The sequence below is a fragment of the Ornithorhynchus anatinus genome, chromosome 7 (genome assembly GCF_004115215.2).
Source record: "Ornithorhynchus anatinus isolate Pmale09 chromosome 7, mOrnAna1.pri.v4, whole genome shotgun sequence".
In the NCBI taxonomy this organism is placed as follows: domain Eukaryota; kingdom Metazoa; phylum Chordata; class Mammalia; order Monotremata; family Ornithorhynchidae; genus Ornithorhynchus; species Ornithorhynchus anatinus.
In genome coordinates, this window is record NC_041734.1 from 58249236 (window position 1) to 58269892 (window position 20657).

A 20657-nucleotide genomic window follows, 5' to 3' on the forward strand; every position below is an offset into this window, starting at 1 on the left:
TGAGCCTCACGTGGGACAAACTGATGACCCTGGATCTGCCCCAGCGCTTAGAACAGTGCTCTGCACCTAGTAAGCGCTTAACCAATACCAACATTATTATTATAACACACACCATCATTACTACTATAGGGGTGGGGAGAGGCGGGGCCGGGCCTTCCCGGTGCACGCCGGGATCTGTAGTTCGGGCGGGGCGGGGGGCGGCGGGCGCGGGCGAAGGGGAGGACTACGAGTCCCATGAGGCCCCGCGCTCGAGGGGAGGGGGGGCGGACTACGAGTCCCATGAGCGCCCGCGCGGGCGGGGGGCGGACTGCGAGTCCCATGAGGCCCCGCGCGCGGCGCCTGCGCGGCGGGGAGCGGGCGGCGGGGGGGGAAGATGGCGGCGCGGGGCCGTCCGGGGTGAGCGGCCGGTCCCGGGGCCATGGCGGAGGCGGAGGCGGTCGGGGGGAAGCGGGCCGAGTCGGCGCGGACGCGGCGGGCCGAGCAGCTGCGGCGCTGGCGGGGCTCGCTGACGGAGCTGGAGGCGGGCGGCGGCGCGCGGCCCTCCCGCAGGCCCCGCCGGGCCCGGGTGCGCTTCGAGGACGGCGCCGTCTTCCTGGCCGCCTGCTCCAGCGGGGACACCGACGAGGTGGGCAGGCTGCTCGCCAGAGGCGCGGACATCAACACCGCCAACGTGGACGGACTCACCGCCCTGCACCAGGTAGCCCCCCCGCCCCCGGATCCTCCCCTCCCAGCGCTTAGCCCGGTGCTCCGCGCACACCCGCCCTTCCCCCGCCTTGAATCCAGGAGGGGACTAGCCGGTCGGGCGGGGGTTAATGATGATAACGAGCGGTATTTCTTAAACCCTTACTCTGTGCAAAGCGCTGGGGAGGAGACAAGGTGATTCGACACTCACCCCTCCCTTGAATCCAGGAGGGGACTAGGCGGTCGGGCGGGGGTTAATGATGATAATGATTGGGATCTGTTAAACCCTTACTCTGTGCAAAGCGTTGGGGAAGAGACAGGTGATTGACACTCACCCCTCCCTTGAATCCAGGAGGGGACTAGGTCGGGCGGGGGTTAATGATGATAATGATTGGGATCTGTTAAGCCCTTACTCTGTGCAAAGCGTTGGGGAAGAGACAAGGTGATTCGACACTCACCCCTCCCTTGAATCCAGGAGGGGGCTAGGCGGTCGGGCGGGGGTTAATGATGATTATGATTGGGATCTGTTAAGCCCTTACTCTGTGCAAACCGTTGGGGAGGAGACAAGGTGATTGACACTCACCCCTCCCTTGAATCCAGGAGGGGACTAGACGGTCGGGCGGGGGTTAATAATGATTGGGATCTATTAAGCCCTTACTCTGTGCAGAGCGTTGGGGAGGAGGCAAGGTGGTTCGACACACACCCCTCCCTTGAATCCAGGAAGGGACTGAACGGTCAGCCCCTGGTCGGGCAGGGGTTAATGGTAATGATTGGTATCTGTTCAGCCCTTACTCTGTGCAAAGCGTTGGGGAGGAGGCAAGGTGATTCGACACTCACCCCTCCCTTGAATCCAGGAAGGGACTGGACGGTCAGCCCCTGGTCGGGCAGGGGTTAATAATAATAATAATGATTGCTATTTGTTAAGCCCCTCCGATGGGCCAAGCACTGTTCTAAGCGCTGGGGAGGAAACAAGGTGATTCAAATACAAGGTGATTCAACACTCACCCTTCCCTTGAGTCCAGGAAGGGACTAGACGGTCAGCCCCTGGTCGAGCAGGGCTTAATGATGATAATGACTGGTATCTGTTAAGCCCTTACTGTGTGCAAAGCGCTGGGGAGGATACAAGGTGATTGACACTAACCCCCTCCCGTGAATCCAGGAGGGGACTGGACGGTCAGCCCGTGGTCGGACAGGGCTTAATGACGATAATAATAACGATGATATTTGTTAAGCCCTTACTATGTGCAAAGCGCTGGGGAGGAGACAAGGTGATTCAACACTCACCTCTCCCTTGAATCCAGGAGGGGACTGGACCCTCACCCCCTGGTCGGGCAGGGGTTAATGACGATAATGATCGGTATTTCTTAAACCCTTACTATGTGCAAAGCGCTGGGGAGGAGACAAGGTGATTTAACACTAACCCCTCTCCCTTGAATCCAGGAGGGGACTAGACGGTCAGCCCCTGCTCGGGCAGGCCTTGATGATGACGATAACGATGGTATTTGTTAATCTCTTCCGATGGGCCAAGCGCCCTTCTAAGCGCCGGGGAGGATACGAGGCGATTCAACGTTCATTCATTCAGTCGTACTTATTGAGCGCTTACTGTGTGCCGAGCACTGAACTAAGCGCTTGGAATGTACAAGTCGGCAACGGAGAGAGACCGTCCCTGCCCGACGACGGGCTCCACAGTCTGAACGGGGGAGACGGACAGCAAAACAAAACAAGGAGGCGGGCGATAATATTAATGATTGGTATTTAAGTGCTTACTTAAATACTGGGGAGGATACAAGGTGATTCAACACTAACCCCTCCCTTGAATCAAGGAATGGATTAGACTGTGAGCCCGTGGTCGGGCAGGTATTGATGATAATAATGATTGGTATTTGTTAAGCGCTTACTCTGGGCCAAGCACGGTTCTGAGCGCTGGGGAGGATACCGGGTGATTCATTCATTCAGTGGTATTTACTGAGCGTTTACTGTGTGCAGAGCACTGGACTAAGCGCTTGGAATGGACAGATCGGCATCAGATAGAGACCATCCCTGCCCAACGACGGGCTCACAGTCTAAACGGGGGAGACAGATAGCGAAACGAAAGGAGTAGGCGGGCAATAATAATAACGATTCGTTCAGTACTTATTGGGCGCTTACTATATGCAGAGCGCTATACTAAGCGCTTGGAATGTACAGTTCGGCAGCAGATGGTACGAAGTGCCTACTAGGCGATCAGGTTGTCGCTCGTGGGGCTCACGGTCTTAATGCCCATTTTATAGTTGAGGTAACCGAGGCACAGAGAAGTGAAGTGACTTACCCAGAGTCACACAGCTGACGAGCGGCAGAGCTGGGGTGAGAACCCATGACTCGTTCCACTGAGCCACGCTGCTGCTTTGTCTCTATCTGTTGCCCAGTTGTACATTCCCGCCACTTAGGACGGTGCTCTGCACCTTGGAACAGTGCTCCGGCGCTTAGAACTGTGCTTCAGCACTTAACAGATGCCATCATTAATTAGTAAGCGCTCAATAGATACGATTGAATGAATTATAATGAGGGTCTTTGGTAAGCGCTTACTAGGTGCCGAGCACAGTCCTGAGCGCTGGGAGAATCTCCCTGCAGGTGGGACAACCTGACCACCTTCTACCCCCCTCCCCCAGCGCCTAGAACAGCGCTTAACAAATACCACCACGGTTATTATTATTATTATTATCGGGTCGGCCCACGTGGGGCTCACCAGTCTTTACCCCCATTTTGCAGATGAGGGAACTGAGGCCCAGAGAAGTGAAGTGAGTTGTCCAAGGTCACACGGCTGTCAAGTGGCAGAGGCGGGATGAGAGCCCACGACCTCCGATTCCCAAGCCCGGGCTGTTGCCGCCAAGGGGGACGGAGGACGTGGGTTCTAATTCCGCTCCATCACTTGTCTGCTCTGTGACCTCGGGCAAGGCACTTCACTTCTCTGGGCCTCAGTTCCCTTCTGTAAAATGGGGATGAAGACCGTGAGCCCCACGTGGGACAACCTGATTGCCTCGGATCTACCCCAGCGCTTAGAACAGCGCTTAACAAATACCGTAATTGTTATTATTATTAGAGCCGCTTCTAGGCATGGTGACTGTCGCCTCCATGCCCTGACCCGGCTGCCTTGAGCTGTACCACCTGCCTGTCGCCCTGCGGCGGGAAATGCTTTACCGCCGATGAGTGCCAGCTGCCAGACTCCCCCAACCCCCACCTCGATCTCCCCGTCAGTCGGGCGGGGGTCCCCGTGGGGGTGATCATAATAATAATTACGGTATCTGTTAAGCACTTACTCTGTGGCAGGCACTCTACTAAGCGCTGGGGTGGAGGCGAGCCTATAGGGTTGGACACAGTCCCTGTCCCACGTGGGGCTCCCAGTCTCAATCCCCATTTTCCAGGTGAGGGAACGGAGGCCCAGAGAAGCGAAGTGATTTGCCCAAGGTCACGCAGCAGACAGGTGGAGGAGCTGGGATTAGAAGCCACGACCGTCTGATTCCCAGGCCCGTGCTCTAATCCCCTCTGCCGTGCCGCTTCTCCAGGGAGAAGAGGGATGGAGAAGAGGGTTGCTCAGGTGATGAGACCTCCCCTCCCCCCCTGCAAATAATAATGTTGGTATTGGTTAAGCGCTTACTCTGTGCAGAGCACCGTTCTAAGCGCTGGGAGAGATACAGGGTCGTCGGGTTGTCCCACGTGAGGCTCACAGTTAATCCCCATTTTACAGATGAGGGAACTGAAGCACAGAGAAGTGAAGTGACTTGCCCACAGTCACACAGCTGACAGGTGGCAGAGGCGGGATTCGAACCCGTGACCTCTGACTCCCAAGCCCGGGCTCTTCCCACGGAGCCACGCTGAAATGATCAGGACCACCCTCAGTTTGCTCTCCCGGGCCTCCTGCACCACAGCGTGTCAGAGTGCCACCCCTATAGATTTAGTGAGCTTCCCTGAGCTTCACTTCTCCGATCCTCAGTTCCCTCATCTGTCAAATGGGATGAAGACTATGAGCTTCATGTGGGACATCCTGATGACCTTGTATCTACCCGGTGCTTAGAACAGTGCTTGGCACATAGTAAGCGCTTAACAAATACCAAAATTATTATTGAGAAGCAGCGTGGCTCAGTGGAAAGAGCACGGGCTTGGGAGTCAGAGCTCATGGGTTTGAATCCCGGCTCTGCCGCTTGTCAGCTGTGTGATTGTGGGCAAGTCACTTAACTTCTCTGTGCCTCAGTTCCCTCATCTGTAAAATGGGGATTAAGACTCCGAGCCTCACGTGGGACAACCCGATGACCCTGTATCTACCCCAGCGCTTAGAACAGTGCTCTGCACATAGTAAGCGCTTAACGAATACCAACATTATTATTGCCTGTCAATCAGAGGTTTATTTTGAGTGTTTACTGCACTATGGGCTTGGGCGAGAGTAGGCTGGCCCACCAGGTCAGCATTACCTCAAGGTTGTCACCTTCCTAGGATGAAAAATCCTTTTTTCACTGGTATTTATCGAGCGCTAGCTAGGCTCTCTTGGTCTCTAAATATTACCTCTGGTAGGCACTGTCTGCTTTTTTCCAACCTTAAAGTAACCGTTGCTTCATTCTTTCAAAGCACAGCCAATGTCACCCCGGGGGCTGGCCCCTGGGATGGGCTTCCCGGTTCAACGGAGAATTGTCTCCCAGAGAGTGACCTCTGGGTTTCCTCTGTTTGCTAAACTTTGGTCTGTGCCCTTCTGCCTGGTGCCCATTTTGGTCATCGCCCAGATCGCTAGCCATTATCTGGGTCCAGCTGGTGGAATGTGGATGAGTTGACGGCTGTTTACTCGGTAATAACACCTCTGCTTCATCTCCATGTATGGCAGTCACCTCTCTGCCACCTGTCTTAACTCCACCTCCCCAAATATAATATCATTAGTCATGTTGGATGAACTGATAACTGGGGGCCAAGTACTATTTTCCTCTCTATTTCCTTTTTACTAGATTGGACACTCCTTGAGGGCAGGGATCGTGTCTACCGGCTCTGCTGTTGTCTGTCTCTCCCTTCTGTTGTCCGTCTCCCCGCTTCTAGACCGTGAGCCCGTTGTTGGGTGGGGATGGTCTCTTATCTGTTGCCGAATTGTACTTTCCAAACGCTTAGTACAGGGCTCTGCACATAGTAAGCGCTCAGTAAGTACGATCGAATGCATGTTCTACTCTCCCAAGTGCTTAGTACAGTGCCGTTTACAGAGTAAACGCTCCTACTGTTAGTTTTGCGATCTTCCCCCCGCTCTCCGATAGTCATACTATGGACAGAGTGTATGCAGTTGAGATCTACTTAGAGAATTCCTTAAATGACACATTTTCTCTTAGAAGTACCATCACCCTCTTTGCCTCGGCTAAGTGATTCCTGCTTAAATACTACCTTGCGATATTACACACTCTTCTGCTGTATAATTATAAATTTATTTCCCCACCTCCCAAGTTTTCCTCTACTTACTCATCAGGAATAAAAATGATTTTATTTTCATTTTACCAGCAGTGACCCGGCCTATGAGGGCTATTTCTCTAAAGTCGATCGGTCAGCTGCCAGCTGGTCCCACGGATGGCATTTTACCTCAAGGCAGTAGTACGTCAGGAATAAAAAAAAAAGCTTGTTCCGATCCCCTCACCTTGAATAAAAGGAGTGCAACCTCGAGGTAGCAGACTTCTTTTCAGGAGTTAGGGGGCTTCGCAAACTTGGATACCTTTCATCAAGCCAACTCTTTCCAGTGTTGCATTCTGGTAGGTTTCTCTGCTGCGGATGTATTTTGGGTGGATGGGGAGAGGGAAACTAAAGTTCAGATAGGCGAGCCCACTGCTCAGGGACTCTGAGGGAGAAAGGGGAGTAAAACCCAGGGATCCCAAGGAGAAGGTCCACTCTCCGTCTCAGGGCTGCCGAGACCTAGGAGCCCCACTCCCTTCTTTGTAGTCTGCTGGTTGTCGCATCTCTAGACTGCAGACCGGAACCCCTAGATTATAAATTCCTCCTCTAGACTGTAAGCGCCCTGTGGGCAGGGAACGTTTCTACCGGCTCTGCCGTGGTACTCTCCCAAGCGCCTAGTGCAGTGCTCTGCACACAGAGCTCTGTAAATATGATTGATCTCTTTCTCACCGCACTTTACGCTGGATCGGTCATAAAATCACATCTCTTCCCAGAGGCCCTCTCCCACTAAGCCCTCATTTCCCCTGCTCCTTCTCCCTTCTGCGTCACCTGTGCCCTTGGCTCCGTGCTCTCCAAACACTCGACATTCAACCCACTTTCGTTCCAGAGCGCCTGTGTACATATCCATAATTTATTTTGTCTGTCTCCCCCTGTAGACTGCAAACTCCTGATGGGAAGGGAACGTGTCTACCAACTCTGTTGTACTGTACTCTCCCAATCAGTGGTATTTATTGAGTGCTGACTGTGCAGAGTACTAAGTGCTTGGGAGAGTACAATAGAACAGAGTTGGCAGACACGCTCCCACATTGAACCCACAGTCCAGAGGGGAAAGAAAGACGTTAATACAAATCAATAAATTACAGGTATGTTCGCAAGTGCCGCGGGGCTGAAGGTGGGGTGAACACTCTCCCAAGTGCGTAGGACAGTGCTTAAACCCAGTAAGCACTCAGATACCATTGAGTGATCAATCAGTCCTCTAGACTGTAAGCTCACTGTGGGCGGGGAACAGCTCTACGAACTCTGTTATATTGTACTCTCTCAAGCACTTAGTACAGTGCTCTGGGTAAGGATTGTCTCTATTTTTGCCGAATTGTACTTTCCAAGCACTTAATTCAGTGCTCTGCACACAGTAAGCACTCGATAAATACGACAATGAATGAAAGTAAGCGCTTAATAAATACCATTGCTTGATGGATCAAGAATAACCCTCCTCTCTGACATCCCAATCCATGATTCCCGCTTCTGCACCCGGTTTTCTGCCCTCTCCCTTTATCGGTTTTTTGCCTCATCTTTCCTTTTCCCACCGGCACTCCAGTTCCTGAAGGAAAAAGAATTATGGACTTTTTACACGGAGCGCCCCCGGGCCCTAAGTAGTTGCGAAGTTTTGGCTTTGTTCACACATGCTACTTCAAAGAGCATTTTTGGTCAGTAATATAATAATACTAATAAGGGTATTTGTTAAATATTTACCAAGCACCGGGGTAGATACAAGATCATCAGATCCCACATGGGGCTCATAGTCTAAGTAGGAGGCAGAGCAGGGATTGAAAACCGATTTTAGAGATGCGCGAGAACTGAGGCACAGGAAAATAAAGAGACTTGCCCAGGGACATCCAGCGATAGGGTCACGGTGAATCCTATGATTAAGAGACTCATTATAATGGTCAAATTCTTTCGCTACTGTAGATCCTCAAGCTTGGAGGTCAAAATGGCTTTTTATTGAGGGTTTCTCTTTGTCAGCATCCAGACAAGGGGCCTTTATTGGCTCCGGAACCTGGTTGCTGGTTCAGCTGCCGGCGGAGCGCCGGATCCTCTCCCTTTCCGCTGTTGAAACCAACACGGCTACTGCCTTGAGGTAAAATGCCATCATGGGACCAGCTGGCAGCTGACCAATCGACTTCATAGAAATAGCCCTCATAGGTTGGGTCTCTGCTGGCAAAATGGAAATAAAATGATCTAAATAGGGCAACAAACAAACCACTTTCTTTTCCCCTTGTTTTTTCAGTGGAACCTATTCCCAAGTTATCCAGATATCCCCTCCACGGTGTACTTGACTGGCTGCAGAGTGGTGTCCGGCTCCAGAAGGATCAATAAGGTCGTTCTGTAGATATCGGAAGAAGCCCTAAAGAACCGCCACTTCTGCCATCTCCCTGATGTTAATAGCGGTTGTTTTTCCTCTCAAGTTTGGCAGGGTCACGGCAGACCTCCCCTCCTTTCTTAGTGTTGCCCAAATATCTTTGACTTCCAATCTCTTTTCTTCTTCTTGGCAACCTTTGCAGAGAGCGCAAAGTGCCTGAGTCTACGATAAGCAGAGGGGAGCCCATTAAGATAACTTGAAATTTGCGGTGAGGTTCAGGGAAAGCACCCTAAACGTTAGATTTAGCAGTGATGAGAGCTTGGAAACCGAACTAGAAACCCCCTCCCTTTTACTCCCCAGTCAGTGTTTCATCGTATACACGCTTGCTTAAGGGTGAATTAGGTTTTTGGCAGGAATGCTGATTGAATTTATGACTGTACCGGGAGAACACATGGCCTCACATCTTTTCATTTTGCCAATTATTTGTGTGATTCAGCCTCAAGATCTGATTAGCGGCACTTATAATTGTACTCTTGGTGGTCAGCTGGGTTTTAGGAGGTTTTGGGAGGTGTCTTGATGCAGTCGCTTCGAGGCCTTACAAACAAAATTATCAGCTTCTTGTTGTTCTGTGCTGTCGAGTCGGACGCGACACCATAGCATAGCGACACCATGGACACATCTCTCCCAGAACGCCCCGCTTTCCATCTGCAATCGTTCCGGTAGTGGATCCGTAGAGTTTTCTTGGTAAAAATATGGAAGCGGTTCAGCATTGCCTCCTTCCGTGCATTAAACTTGACTCTCCACCTACAACTCTCTCCCATGCCGCTGATGCCCAGCACCGGTGAGTTTTGACTTGAAGCAGATTGCCTTCAACTCACCAGCCACTGCCCAAGCTAGGAATGGAATGGATAGGCCTCTGCTTGACTCTTCCTCTCATAGTTGAGACTGGTAGGGTACTGGAAACTCTCCCGGTGCGACCCTGAGAGGCCATCAACTTGTTAGAAGAGGCAAAATAGGAGGATTTTGATGAAAATTTAATGTAAAGCTCTTTGGCTAGAGAAGCAGTGGATGGAACAGAGGCCTGGGAGTCAGAAGTACCTGGGTACAATCTTGGCTGTGCCACTTGCCTGCTGGGTGATCTTGGGCAAGTCACTTCACTTCTCTGTGCCTCAGTTACCTCATCAGTAGTGACTAACATTGAGAGTCCTAGGTAGGACATGGACTGTGCCCACCTGATTAGTTTGCATCTACCCCAACACTTAGTTCAGTGCCTGGCACATAGTAAGCACTTAAATTCTGTTAAAAAAATAAAAAAAACTGGCCACATTTGGAAGGTGAATTTGTTCTAGGTTGGGCTGGTGGGGTGATTCTAGATCTGGGGAATTTGTCGATTAGGGGGAAGTTAGTTTTGCTCTCGTCCTTCCTAGCCCCAAGTCATTCCTGGTCAGAAGGAATCCCCTCCTCCTCCTCCTCCCCTCCACACCTCCAAACATACATTCATTCAATCATATTCATTGAATGATTACTGTGTGCAAAGATCTGTTCTGAGCACTCGGAAGCTAAGGTGATGCTGATTTTATATTCTGCATCTCTTGTTGTTCAGGATTTTGTTTGGTTCCGGCCGCTCTGGTCCAGGTCAGCCCAGAAATGGTTCAGCCTGACCAGAAGCGGTGCCGACTAGGCCTGCGACCTCAGACCAGCCTGGTCTTCAGCCGGATCCAGCCTGAACTAGACCTGCGGGTTGAAGTGGGGCAGAATCCTATCGGTAAATTCTATTCAAGTCGGCCCACAGAGAAAATGGGGGATGCTAATCGAAATCCTCGAGGGATTTCAATCCCGTGAGGTGGGACCAGGCAGCCTGGGGCAGTAGCTCATCTCTCCAGGTTAAGATCGCAGGTGCTGCACATCATCCATCTCTGTTGGGCCCCCAGTACCTCTCTTTCTCTAGCTAGATCTGTGTAGTAACCCCAAGTTACTCCCTTATTCGTGATAGAAGACAGAACATTGATTTTCCTTGAGGAAGCAAATGAAAGGTCCTTAAGAGACTCCTTCAGCAGACATTTGCTCCCTGACTAGGTTCTTCCTCCTCCATATCCTGTAAATCCCTTCTCAGTGTATTAGCTGGGCAAGTCCCCGTGTTCAATTCTGTGTCAGCCTTTGGAGTTCTTTGGTTCCTGGGAGTAAGTTTTGGTTTGTCGTTTTAAAATTAGGTGAGGCCTCCTTCTCCTTTGGTTTGGGTGAGTTGATTGGCTTCTTTCTAGAAGTTGGGGCTGGGGGCGGTCCATAATAGGCCCCATTTGGATAGAGCAAGGGCCTGGGAATCCGAAGGTCTTGGGTTCTAAACCCGGCTCTGCCTCGTGTCTGCTGTGTGACCTTGGGTAAATCACTCTACTTCTCTGTGCCTCAGTTCCCTCATCTGTAAAACGGGGATCGAGACGGGGAGCCCCACGGGAGACAGGGACTGTGTCCGACCCGATTTGCGTGTATCCACCCCAGTGCTTAATACGGTGCCTTGAACACAGTAAGCGCTTCACAAATACTATAATAATTATTATTATCATTATTAGTCCCATCAGGCTTTGACTATCGAAACAAACTTTGGTTGTATTTGTAACTCTTCGGGCTTTTCAAGGTAACCATTTGACATGGATTATGTTCCCATTTTGCTATGGTACCGGGTGTCCGATGCTAATTGCGGACCTGTGCCCTGAAATATTTTTGTGTGTTTCTTCCCTTTCACCCTTTAAAACTCTAAGCTTTAGACAACTCATTTAAGACTGCATGAAGGAAGGGGAAACCGATTCAGTGTTTGGGAAGGATTTAAGATCATTATCAGCATCATTATCAAGAGGATTTGTTAAACCTTGGCCGGAGGAGATTATAGGGAGGGTTTGTAAGCCGTGAACCTTGGCCCAACAGGGGCTCGCGATCCAAAAGGGAGGAGGATTGAAATGGGGAGAGAGAATCGTCAGTTCAAATTCAATACTTCAAAAATGAACTCGGTAGCTCAGAAAAAATCAATGCTTCTTTATTGCTAGGATGGTGGTATGTGGGCTGGGGAATACCAGGTCTCAGATTCCCTACAACCCCAGGAGTAATAATAGTGACAATAATAATAATAATAATTGTGGTATTTGTCAAGCACTTACTACGTACCAAGCAGTGAATTAAGCACCGGGGTAGACACAAGACAATCGGGTCAAGCAGAGACCTTGCCCCACACTGATCACACAGTCTAAGGGGAGGGGAATAGATTTTAGAGAGGGAGAAACTGTAGACTGTAAACTCGTTGTGGATAGGGAATGTGTCCACCAACTCTGTTCATTGATTCAATAGTATTTATTGAGCGCTTACTATGTGCAGGGCACTGTACTAAGCACTTGGAATGTACAATTCGGCAACAGATAGAGACAATCGTATTGTATCGTATTGTATTTTCCCAAATGCTAAGTTACAGTGCTCTGCACACAGTAAGCACTCGGTAAATTCCACTGTCTGAAGAAACAGAGAAGTGAAGTGATTTGCCCAAGGTCACGCAGCAGGAAAGTGGCAGAGCTGGGATTAGAAGCCGGGTCCTCTGGCCCCCAGGCCCGTGCTCTTCCCACTAGGGATTGCTGCTTCCTTGGGGCGGGAAGACCCCTCCACAGAGAAGTTCCTGTTGCCTCTTTGGCAGCCTTCTGCTCCCGCTGCGCCCGGCTCTTCCCCCGGTAGCGGCTGGAGGGCACGAGCGGAGCCGGACTCCGTCTGCCTTCCCGGAGCCGGAGGCTTGGTGGTATGATGATGATGGTGTTCGTTCAGCATCTCCCTCCGCTCCCCGCAACCATGCTGCCTTTGTGGCGTCCCTCAGGTCTACTCTGAGTTTTCATCTTTATCTGCCCAGCAGTTAGGGCCTGTCCAGGCAGGAGCAGCGCCCCGAGAACCACCGGGCCGCCGTGGCCCGTGGATCACCTGGGTTGGACGGTCCGGGCAGGCCGGAGTTACAGACTCGAGAAGACTGGAAAATGCGGATCTCCTCAGTCCTGCGGTCCCTTAACATTTGCTCAGAAGTGATCGAGACATCCTCAAATATTTATAAGATGCAAAGCTTCCCCTTGAATTACAACTCTCTGGATTTTAACCCTTTTGTGGTACTTGAGCTTGGTAAAAAATAAATTGCACACGAAGGGATGGTATCCTTCAACCTTGCCCACTTTCTATTTTATTCCAGCGGTAATCCTCTACTCTTTAGATATTGACCTGCTCTCAGTCTAACTGTGTCCAAAATAGGAGTCAGTATAGGGAGGGAATTCATTCTTCCCTAGTTCAGGTAGTTTTGATGATCTCGACGTCAGTCAGTCAATCAGTGGTATTTATTGAGTGATTACCGAGTGCGCAGCTCTGCGCCAAGCACATGGGAGGGTACCGTACAACGATATGACGACACGAACGTGTTTTCTTCTAGGAAATCAAATCTGAAGCTCCGGACTAAGCTTTGCAGTCGTTAACCTGGCCTGACTGTGATTTATTCTGGTCCCTTGCTTTGCTTGCTTCAAAGAATTATGAAAGTCAATCTATTCCGTTTTGCTCTTTGTTAGCATCTCTGGTTAAAGGTCTTGTAAGGAGGTTGTTGACTAAAATAGAATTTTGGATTATCCGTTAACCTCTGTGAACGGGGGGGCTGGCTGGTTTTAAATTCTTCGACTTTCTAGTCATTTGATGCTCCTGTTAGTTTTCTGCAACTTTTGGAAAAAGCCGTCAAAAATTTCAGTTCCCATTTTGAGGGAACTGAGGCCCAGAGAAGTGACGTGACTTGCTCAAGGTCGCGCAGCAGATATGTGGTGGAGCCGGAATTAGAACCCGGGTCCTCGGACTACCAGGCCCGTACTCCTTCATTAGGTCTCATTGCTTACCGTTCCTTTTGTGTGCCTCATACTAGATTAGTGCCCATTAAATACCAAGTCCTTTGATCAGCAGCCGTCGGTCCCTGTGGCGGTCCGCACGGTAAACTTGGCGTTATCCTGGATTTATCTCATTCAACCTGCTTATTCAGTCGGCCACCAAATCCTGCGGTTCTACCTTCTCCTCCCTCCTCTCCGTCTGAACTGCTCCTGTGCTGATCCAAGCGCTTATCATATCCTGCCTCGACTTCTGCGTCGGCCTCTTCGCTGACCTCCCTGCCTCCTGTCTTTCCCCCCTCCGGTCCCTACTTCACTCTTCAGCGTGGCTCAGTGGAAAGAGCCCGGGCTTGGGAGTCAGAGGTCATGGGTTCGAATCCCGGCTCTGCCCCTTGTCAGCTGTGTGACTGTGGGCAAGTCACTTCACTTCTCGGTGCCTCAGTTCCCTCATCTGTAAAATGGGGATTAAGACTGTGAGCCTCACGGGGGACGACCTGATTACCCTGTATGTACCCCAGCGCTTAGAACAGTGCTCTGCACATCGTAAGCGCTTAACAAATACCAACATTGTCATTATTATTAAATTGATTTTCTACCAAACCACTCTGTCCACCTCTCCTCGCTCCTCAGAAACCTCCAACGGTTGCCCGTCCATCTCTGCGTCAAACAGGAACTCCACACCGTTGGCTTTATGGTACTCGTTCATTCATTCAATCAGTCGTACTTATTGAGCGCTTACTCTGTGCAGAGCGCTCTACTAAGCGCTTGGAAAGTACAGTTCAGCAACAGATGGAGAAAATCCCTTCCCAGCAAAGGGCTCACAATCTAGAAGGGGGAAGACACTCAGCTTTCCCACTCTTACCTTTCCCTGCTGATCTCCCGCAGCGCACTTTGCTTCTCTCATGCCACCTTGCTCGCTGTACCTTGATCTCATCTTTCCCGTTACTGACCCTTTGCCCACATCCTCCCTCTTGCCTGGAACTCCTTCCCCCTTCAGATCTGGCAGACCACAGCTCTTCCCCTTTTCAAAGCCTGCTTAAATCACACCGCCTCCAGGAGGCCTTCCCCGACTAAGCCCTCATTTCCCCTACCTGGTCTCCCCTCTGTGTCTCGCCTGGGCACGCAGATCTGGACCCCCTGAGCACTTCTGTTCCTTCTTCCCCCAGTCCCTCCCTCAACATTTATGTACATCTCCTCATACTCTCCCATTTCCCCATCTGTAATTTATCTTAATGTCCGTCTTCTAGTCTGTAAGTTCCTCCTGGGCAGGGATCGTGTCTACCTACCGATTTGTAACGCACTCTCCCAAGCGCTCAGTTCATTCTTTCAATCGCATTTATTGAGCGTTTACTGTGTGCAGGACATTCTAGTAAGCACTTGGGAGAGTACGACGCAACAACAGACTTATTCCCTACCCACAACAGGTTTACAGTCTAGAGGGGGAGACAGACATTAATATAAATAAATTACAGATAGGTACATTTGTACATAATACAGTGCTCTGCACACAGTAAGAGCTCAATAAACACGATTGTTTGACAGCTAAAGAATTAAACCCAAATTATTATTATTATTATCGTTGTATTTGTAAAGTGCTTACTATGTGCCAGGCACTGTATTGAGCCCTCAGTTATGGAAGTGATTGGAAGGAACCCTTTGGGACAAGCTTTTGGAAGTGAATTGAAACTGAATTAGGAATGCTTAACAATGTGTCTGTTTTGATTTTCTTTCTGTTTTCTCGCCTCTGTGGTTTCTTTGCTTTGCTCTCGGGCAGAGCAACTTTTGCTTTTCCTCTTGCTCGTGCCCTCGGCTGCCAGCCTGGGCCAAGGTCGAACAATAGTACTTGAAACTTTGATTTTTGGGGGGTTGGGAGGCGGGGGTGGTCCAGTGAATGTCACAGTGATTACGTGGACTGTTAGTTTTGAATTCGCATCAGAACTCGAGCCGCAGGCTGCCCTTAATCAATGGCATTAAGCACTTACTGTGTGCAGAGCACTGTGCTAAGCTCTTGCCAAAGTACAACAAAGTAGGGAGACGTGATCCCTGCCCTCAAGGAGCTTGCAATCCGTGAGGGAGACAGAGGTTAAAATGAATTGTGGTGAGGGGGAGAAGTAGAGTATAAAGATATGGACAAAAGTGCTGAGGGGCTGGGGTGAATATCAAATAGTAGTAATAGTGATTGTGATATTTGTTAAGTCCTTACTGTGTGCCAGGCACTGTACTAAGCCCTGCGGTGGAGACAAGCAAATCGGGTTGGACATAGTGTCTGTCCCACGTGGGGCTCACCTTCTCAATCCCCATTTTACAGCTAAGGTAACGAAGGCACAGAGAAGTCAAGTGACTTGTCCAAGGTCGCACAGCAGCTTGGGAGTCAGAGGTCATGGGTTCTAATCCCAGCTCCGCCACTTGTCAGCAGTGTGACTTTGGGCAAGTCGCCTAACTTCTCTGTCCCTCAGTTCCCTCATCTGTAAAATGGGGATTAAGACTGTGAGCCCTATGTGGGACAACCTGATCACCTTGTATCCCCAGTGCTTAGAACAGTGTTTTGCGCATAGTAAGCGCTTAACAAATCCCATCATTATCATTAGTGGCGGAGCCGGGATTAGAACCCGGGACCTTCTGACTCCTAGGCCCGGGCTCTAGCCACTTTGTCGTGCTGCTTTTCAGAGTGCTTAAGGGCTACACAGCCAATGGATGGGGGATGGGGAAATAAAGGGCTTAATTTGGGAAGACCTCTTGGAGGAGATGTGATTGCAGAAGCATCTCGATGGCGGGGAGAGTGGTGAACTGTTGGACGTGAGGGGGAAGGCCCATGGGTGGACGGGAAGGAGAAGCAGCGTGGGGCAGTGGGTAGAGCACGGGACCGGGAGTCAGGTCGTGGATTCTATTCCCGGCTCCACCGCTTATGGGTAACCCTGGGCGAGTCACTTCACTTCTCTGTGCCTCCGTTATCTCGTCTGTAAAATGGGGAGGGAGACCGTGATCCCCACCTGGGACAGGGACTATCTCCAACCAGATTTGCCCGTATCCACCCCAGCGCTTAGTACAGCGTCTGGCTCCTAGGAGGTGCTTAACAGGTGCCACAATTATTTATGATTGTTTATGGATAAAGGGTCGATGGTTGGAGAGATGAGCTTAAGGTACAGAGAGTAGGTCGGTGTCAGAGGAACAGACTGTGCCGGTCGGGTCCTAGGAGGAGGTCGGTGAGGTGATACAGGAGGGGGTGAGCTGACCGAGCGCCTTGAAGCTCAGGGTAAGGAGTTTCCGTTGGAAACCGTTTACACAGACCGAAGTCCTTGATTCTCACATCAAGTTGGGCCTTGAAGCCTCAGAGCTGAAACTGACACAGTGAGCCTCTTTCTCTTCTTCAGTAGTAGCCAATTAAGATGACAGAAAAAAAATCCCGTCTGCGAAACTAAGATGAATGGAGGGTAACTGTATAATTACAGGCCGGGGGTCCGAATGATTGTATGAATTAGGGGTAGGCTTTCGCTTTCTGAAAGTGTAGAAGGAAAGGGAGCTTCACCGTTGGATGATTTGGACTTTTAACACATTTGGTTTAAGTAAGTCTGTTAAAAAACAAAAAGAAATGCCCTCCTCCAGAGAGAAAGGAGACACGGTTCGTTGGATTCTGGCTTGCTAGGATGGGCCAAGAATAGAATGGGAAATGTGTTGAAGTAGACTCTAGGCAAAGAAGACTCCAGCCTTGGGGAATAAAAGTGACATTTGGAATACTCAAATGGAGATTTGTTTGGTGATTTATCTGCCCGGGTTTCTGACGAGGTGGCCTGGGCCTTCCTTGTGAGCAGGGAATGTGTCTGTTATATTGCGTTCTCCCAAGAGCGTAGTACAGCCCTCTGCACACAGTAAGCACTCGATAAATACCGTTGATTGATTGATGATGGGTTTCTCAGTGACATAGGTGTGTTTTGTAAGCATCTGCCTGTGGAGTCTCGTTCACTCAGCCAGGTTCTCTTTCTTATTGTGGGCAGGGATTGTGTCTGTTACATTGTTATATTCTCCTAAATGCTTAGTCTAGTGCTCTGCAAACAGTAAGTGCTCAATAAATACCATTGATTGATTGATGGCTTCTAATGATGAGTTCTAATCCTTCATTCATTGTCGTATTTATTGAGCTCTTATTGTGTGCAGAGCACTGTACTAAGCACTTGGGAAGTAGAGTTCGGCAATCCCGGCTCCGCCGCTTGTCGGCTGTGTGACTTTACGCGAGTCGCTTAACTTCTCTGTGCCTCAGTTGCCTCATCTGTAAAATGGGGATTAAGACTGTGAGCCCCACCTGGGACAACCCGATAGCCTTATATCTACCCCAGTGCTTAGAACAGTGCTTTCCACACAGTAAGCGCTTAACAAACACCCGTCATCGTCATCGCCGTTATTTCATCTTAGGTTGATGGGCTGTTGCTTCCCTCTGCCCAGCCATTTCCCGATAAAACGTCATATGCACTAGGTGTCCATTAAGCGCTTAGTACAGTGCTCTGCACATAGTAAGCGCTCAATAAATACTATTGAATGAATAAGAGCGTGTCAGCGTGTCCTCTACTAGTCTTCCACCAATTACAGGAAGGTGATGAGCCTCGGTCCGGTCACGGAGACGTCAAGACGGAGAACCTGCTGGAAGGACTGATGATAATGATAGGTATTTCCTAAGCTCCTAGTGTAGGCCAGGCGTTGGGCTAATTATTGAGGGAGATAGTCAGTGGTATTTATTGAGCGTTTAATCTGTGCTGAGCAATGTACTGAGCACTTGGGAGAGTACAGTATAGCAATATAATGGACACATTCCGTTATCCGATCGGACACAGCCTCTTTCCCTCACGGTATCATAATCGAAGGAGGAGGGAGACTTGGACACTTGGTTCAGACATAATCAATAGCAAGTGTTGATCACGCTGTGGGAAGGAGCGTGGCTTAGTGGAAAAAGCATGGGTCTGGGAGTCAGAGGACCTGAGTTCTAATTCTGGCTCTGCCATTTGTCTGCTTTGTACCCTTGGACAGATCACGTCACTTCTCTGTGCCTCAGTTGCATCATCTCTCTGCCCCCCCCGCCCCACCCTCTGCTCTTCCCCCGTCCCCTCCCCTCAACACTGTGCTCATTTGTATATATTATTACCCTATCTATTTTGTTAATGAGGTATATATCTCCTTGATTCTATTTATCTTGATGATGTCTTGTTTTGTTTTGCTCTGCTGTCTGTCTCCCCCGTTTAGACCGTGAGCCTGGGCAGGGATTGGCCCTATTGCACATTCCAAGTGCTTAGTAGTAATAATAATAATAATAATGATGTCGGTATTTAAGCGCTTACTCTGTGCCGAGCACTGTTCTAAGCGCTCGGGTAGATACAGGGTCATCAGGTTGTCCCACGTGAGGCTCACGGTTAATCCCCATTTTACAGACGAGGTAACTGAGGCCCAGAGAAGTGAAGTGACTTGCCCACAGTCACACAGCTGACAAGTGGCAGAGCCGGAATTTGAACCGATGACCTCTGACTCCCAAGCCTGTGCTCTTTCCACTGAGCCACACTGCTTCTCCATAGTACAGTGCTCTGCACACAGTAAGTGCTCAATCAATACTACTGAATGAATGAATGACTGTGAGCCCCATGTGGGACGTGGACTGTGTTCATTCAGGCGTATTTATTGAGCGCTTACTGTCTGCAGAGCACTCTACTGAGTGCTTGGAAAGTACAATTGGGCAACAAATGGAGACAATCCCTACCCAACAGTGGGCTCACAGTCTGGAAGTGGCTTGTATCTACCCCAGAGCTTAGTACAGTGCCCGGCACATAGTGAGTGCTTAACAAATACCATTAAAAAAGAAAAAAAGTATCCTGGGAAATTTATTTTAGAGTTCCTCTGGGCCTTATTTTTATGATATCAATTCAGTATTGTTTACTTTTTAAAACAATGGCAGAGTTGCCAGATCATACTTAATTTTTGCTGCACTCTCACCCCCAGGTCTTTTTCTCCTGCTCTTAAGCCAAATGAACCCTTCTCCACCTTGCTTTTGTGGAATTTGTTTTTCTTCCCTAAGTGAGTCTCCCTGAGCCCGTAGTACCCTGCTGAAATCATTCCCTGAGGCAGAAATGCAGAAGCTTTATTTGTGTATTCCTCCTAGCAGTGTTCCCGTTGGGTTTCATAAATGTATAAAATGGCAAATCAGAAAATCAAGAATGAAGCTTCGGTACTGTGCACATTAAGGGCTAATAAACTACCCAGTTGTCTAGCGGGGGGGTGGGGGGGGGGGAGGGATTCAGCTGGGGGTTTCTAGCAGATGATTTATTAGGCCTGTCGGAGGCCATCACGCAGGCCGTCACGAGAGCCAGCTCGGCAGGGGCATCAGTATGCCTTTGATCCTTCTGCACTTAAAGGGTGGCCTCTTGGAGTTAGATTGGGAGGAGCGGAGGGGAGTCAGGTGACAGCGATCCATAGGCAGTGGACCCCAGCCCCGAATAGAGCTAAAAATGGCAAACTGGCCCCCACAGTGCGTGCCTGTAAATCCCTTCAAGGCCGGAGCCGTCCGGCAGTACGGTCCGTTGTGGTTCACCCAATTACGGGGCTTGCCTTTCCTCCGAGCAGAAAGATTTCACCTGTAATTGGGCCTCTTGGGGCAAATCCTCTTTTCTTCTAGTTCTTGCCCATTTTCCAGTAGTTGAGAAGGCTAATGCGATGTCGGGAGGAAAAAACAACTACAAAAAGGCCACCGGAAAACAGTTGCAGAACCCAGCACGGAATACCGGTGGAGCTGACCCGACCCTCTTCTTCCGAGTCCCCTCGTTTGGGGAAGATGCCTATTGGAGTTTGGCCTGAAAGAGCGTCTGTCCTTAGGAATTATATATAAATCGGGAGCGCGGCTGTATCCCCGAGTGGTGGTTGGTGACTATCATCTGTGCCTCACTCTGGTTTTCGGAAATAGTTTGGACTTGGAATCAGAGCCGTAGTGGAAAGAGCACGGGCCTGGGCCGTCAGAGGCCCTGATGTGTGACTTTGGGCGAGTCACGGAACCTCACTCTGCCTCAGTTTCATCATCTGTAAAATGGGGATTCAGTATCTGTTTGCCTTCCTACTTATGGTGAACCCCAAGTGGCACAGGGACGATGTCCAACCACGTTTTCCTGTATCCACCCCGGCGTTTAGTACACTGCCCGGCTCATAGTAAGCGCTCGACAAATACCACTTCTTCTTTTTATCATTATTAATGGTAATAAAGATAAAGAACTCACGTCTCTTGCCTCCAAGTTCAGAGTCCCATCCCCCCCTAAATTTTCGGTGACCTGGATTCATTACTCAAACTTGTCTAGGGGGAGTAAAATAATTACTCTTTCTCATGCCCCAGAGTC

The 20657-nt window shown here is 50.0% G+C and overlaps 1 protein-coding gene across 7 annotated transcripts in view; it reads left to right on the top strand.

The window, feature by feature from the left end:
• Positions 1-377: 377 nt before the first annotated feature.
• The window catches only part of PPP1R12B (protein phosphatase 1 regulatory subunit 12B), a 245567-nt gene continuing 225287 nt past the window's right edge, over positions 378-20657 (top strand). For 2 of the 7 annotated variants that reach the window (XM_029068781.2, XM_029068780.2), the window contains exon 1: positions 379-697. In XM_029068781.2, coding sequence (XP_028924614.1) covers positions 419-697 — 279 coding nt within the window. In that variant the 5' untranslated portion in view covers positions 379-418. Of the gene's footprint in view, positions 698-20657 lie in introns of all 7 variants that reach the window. The other 5 variants (XM_029068783.2, XM_029068784.2, XM_029068787.2 and 2 more) reach the window with 4 other exon arrangements.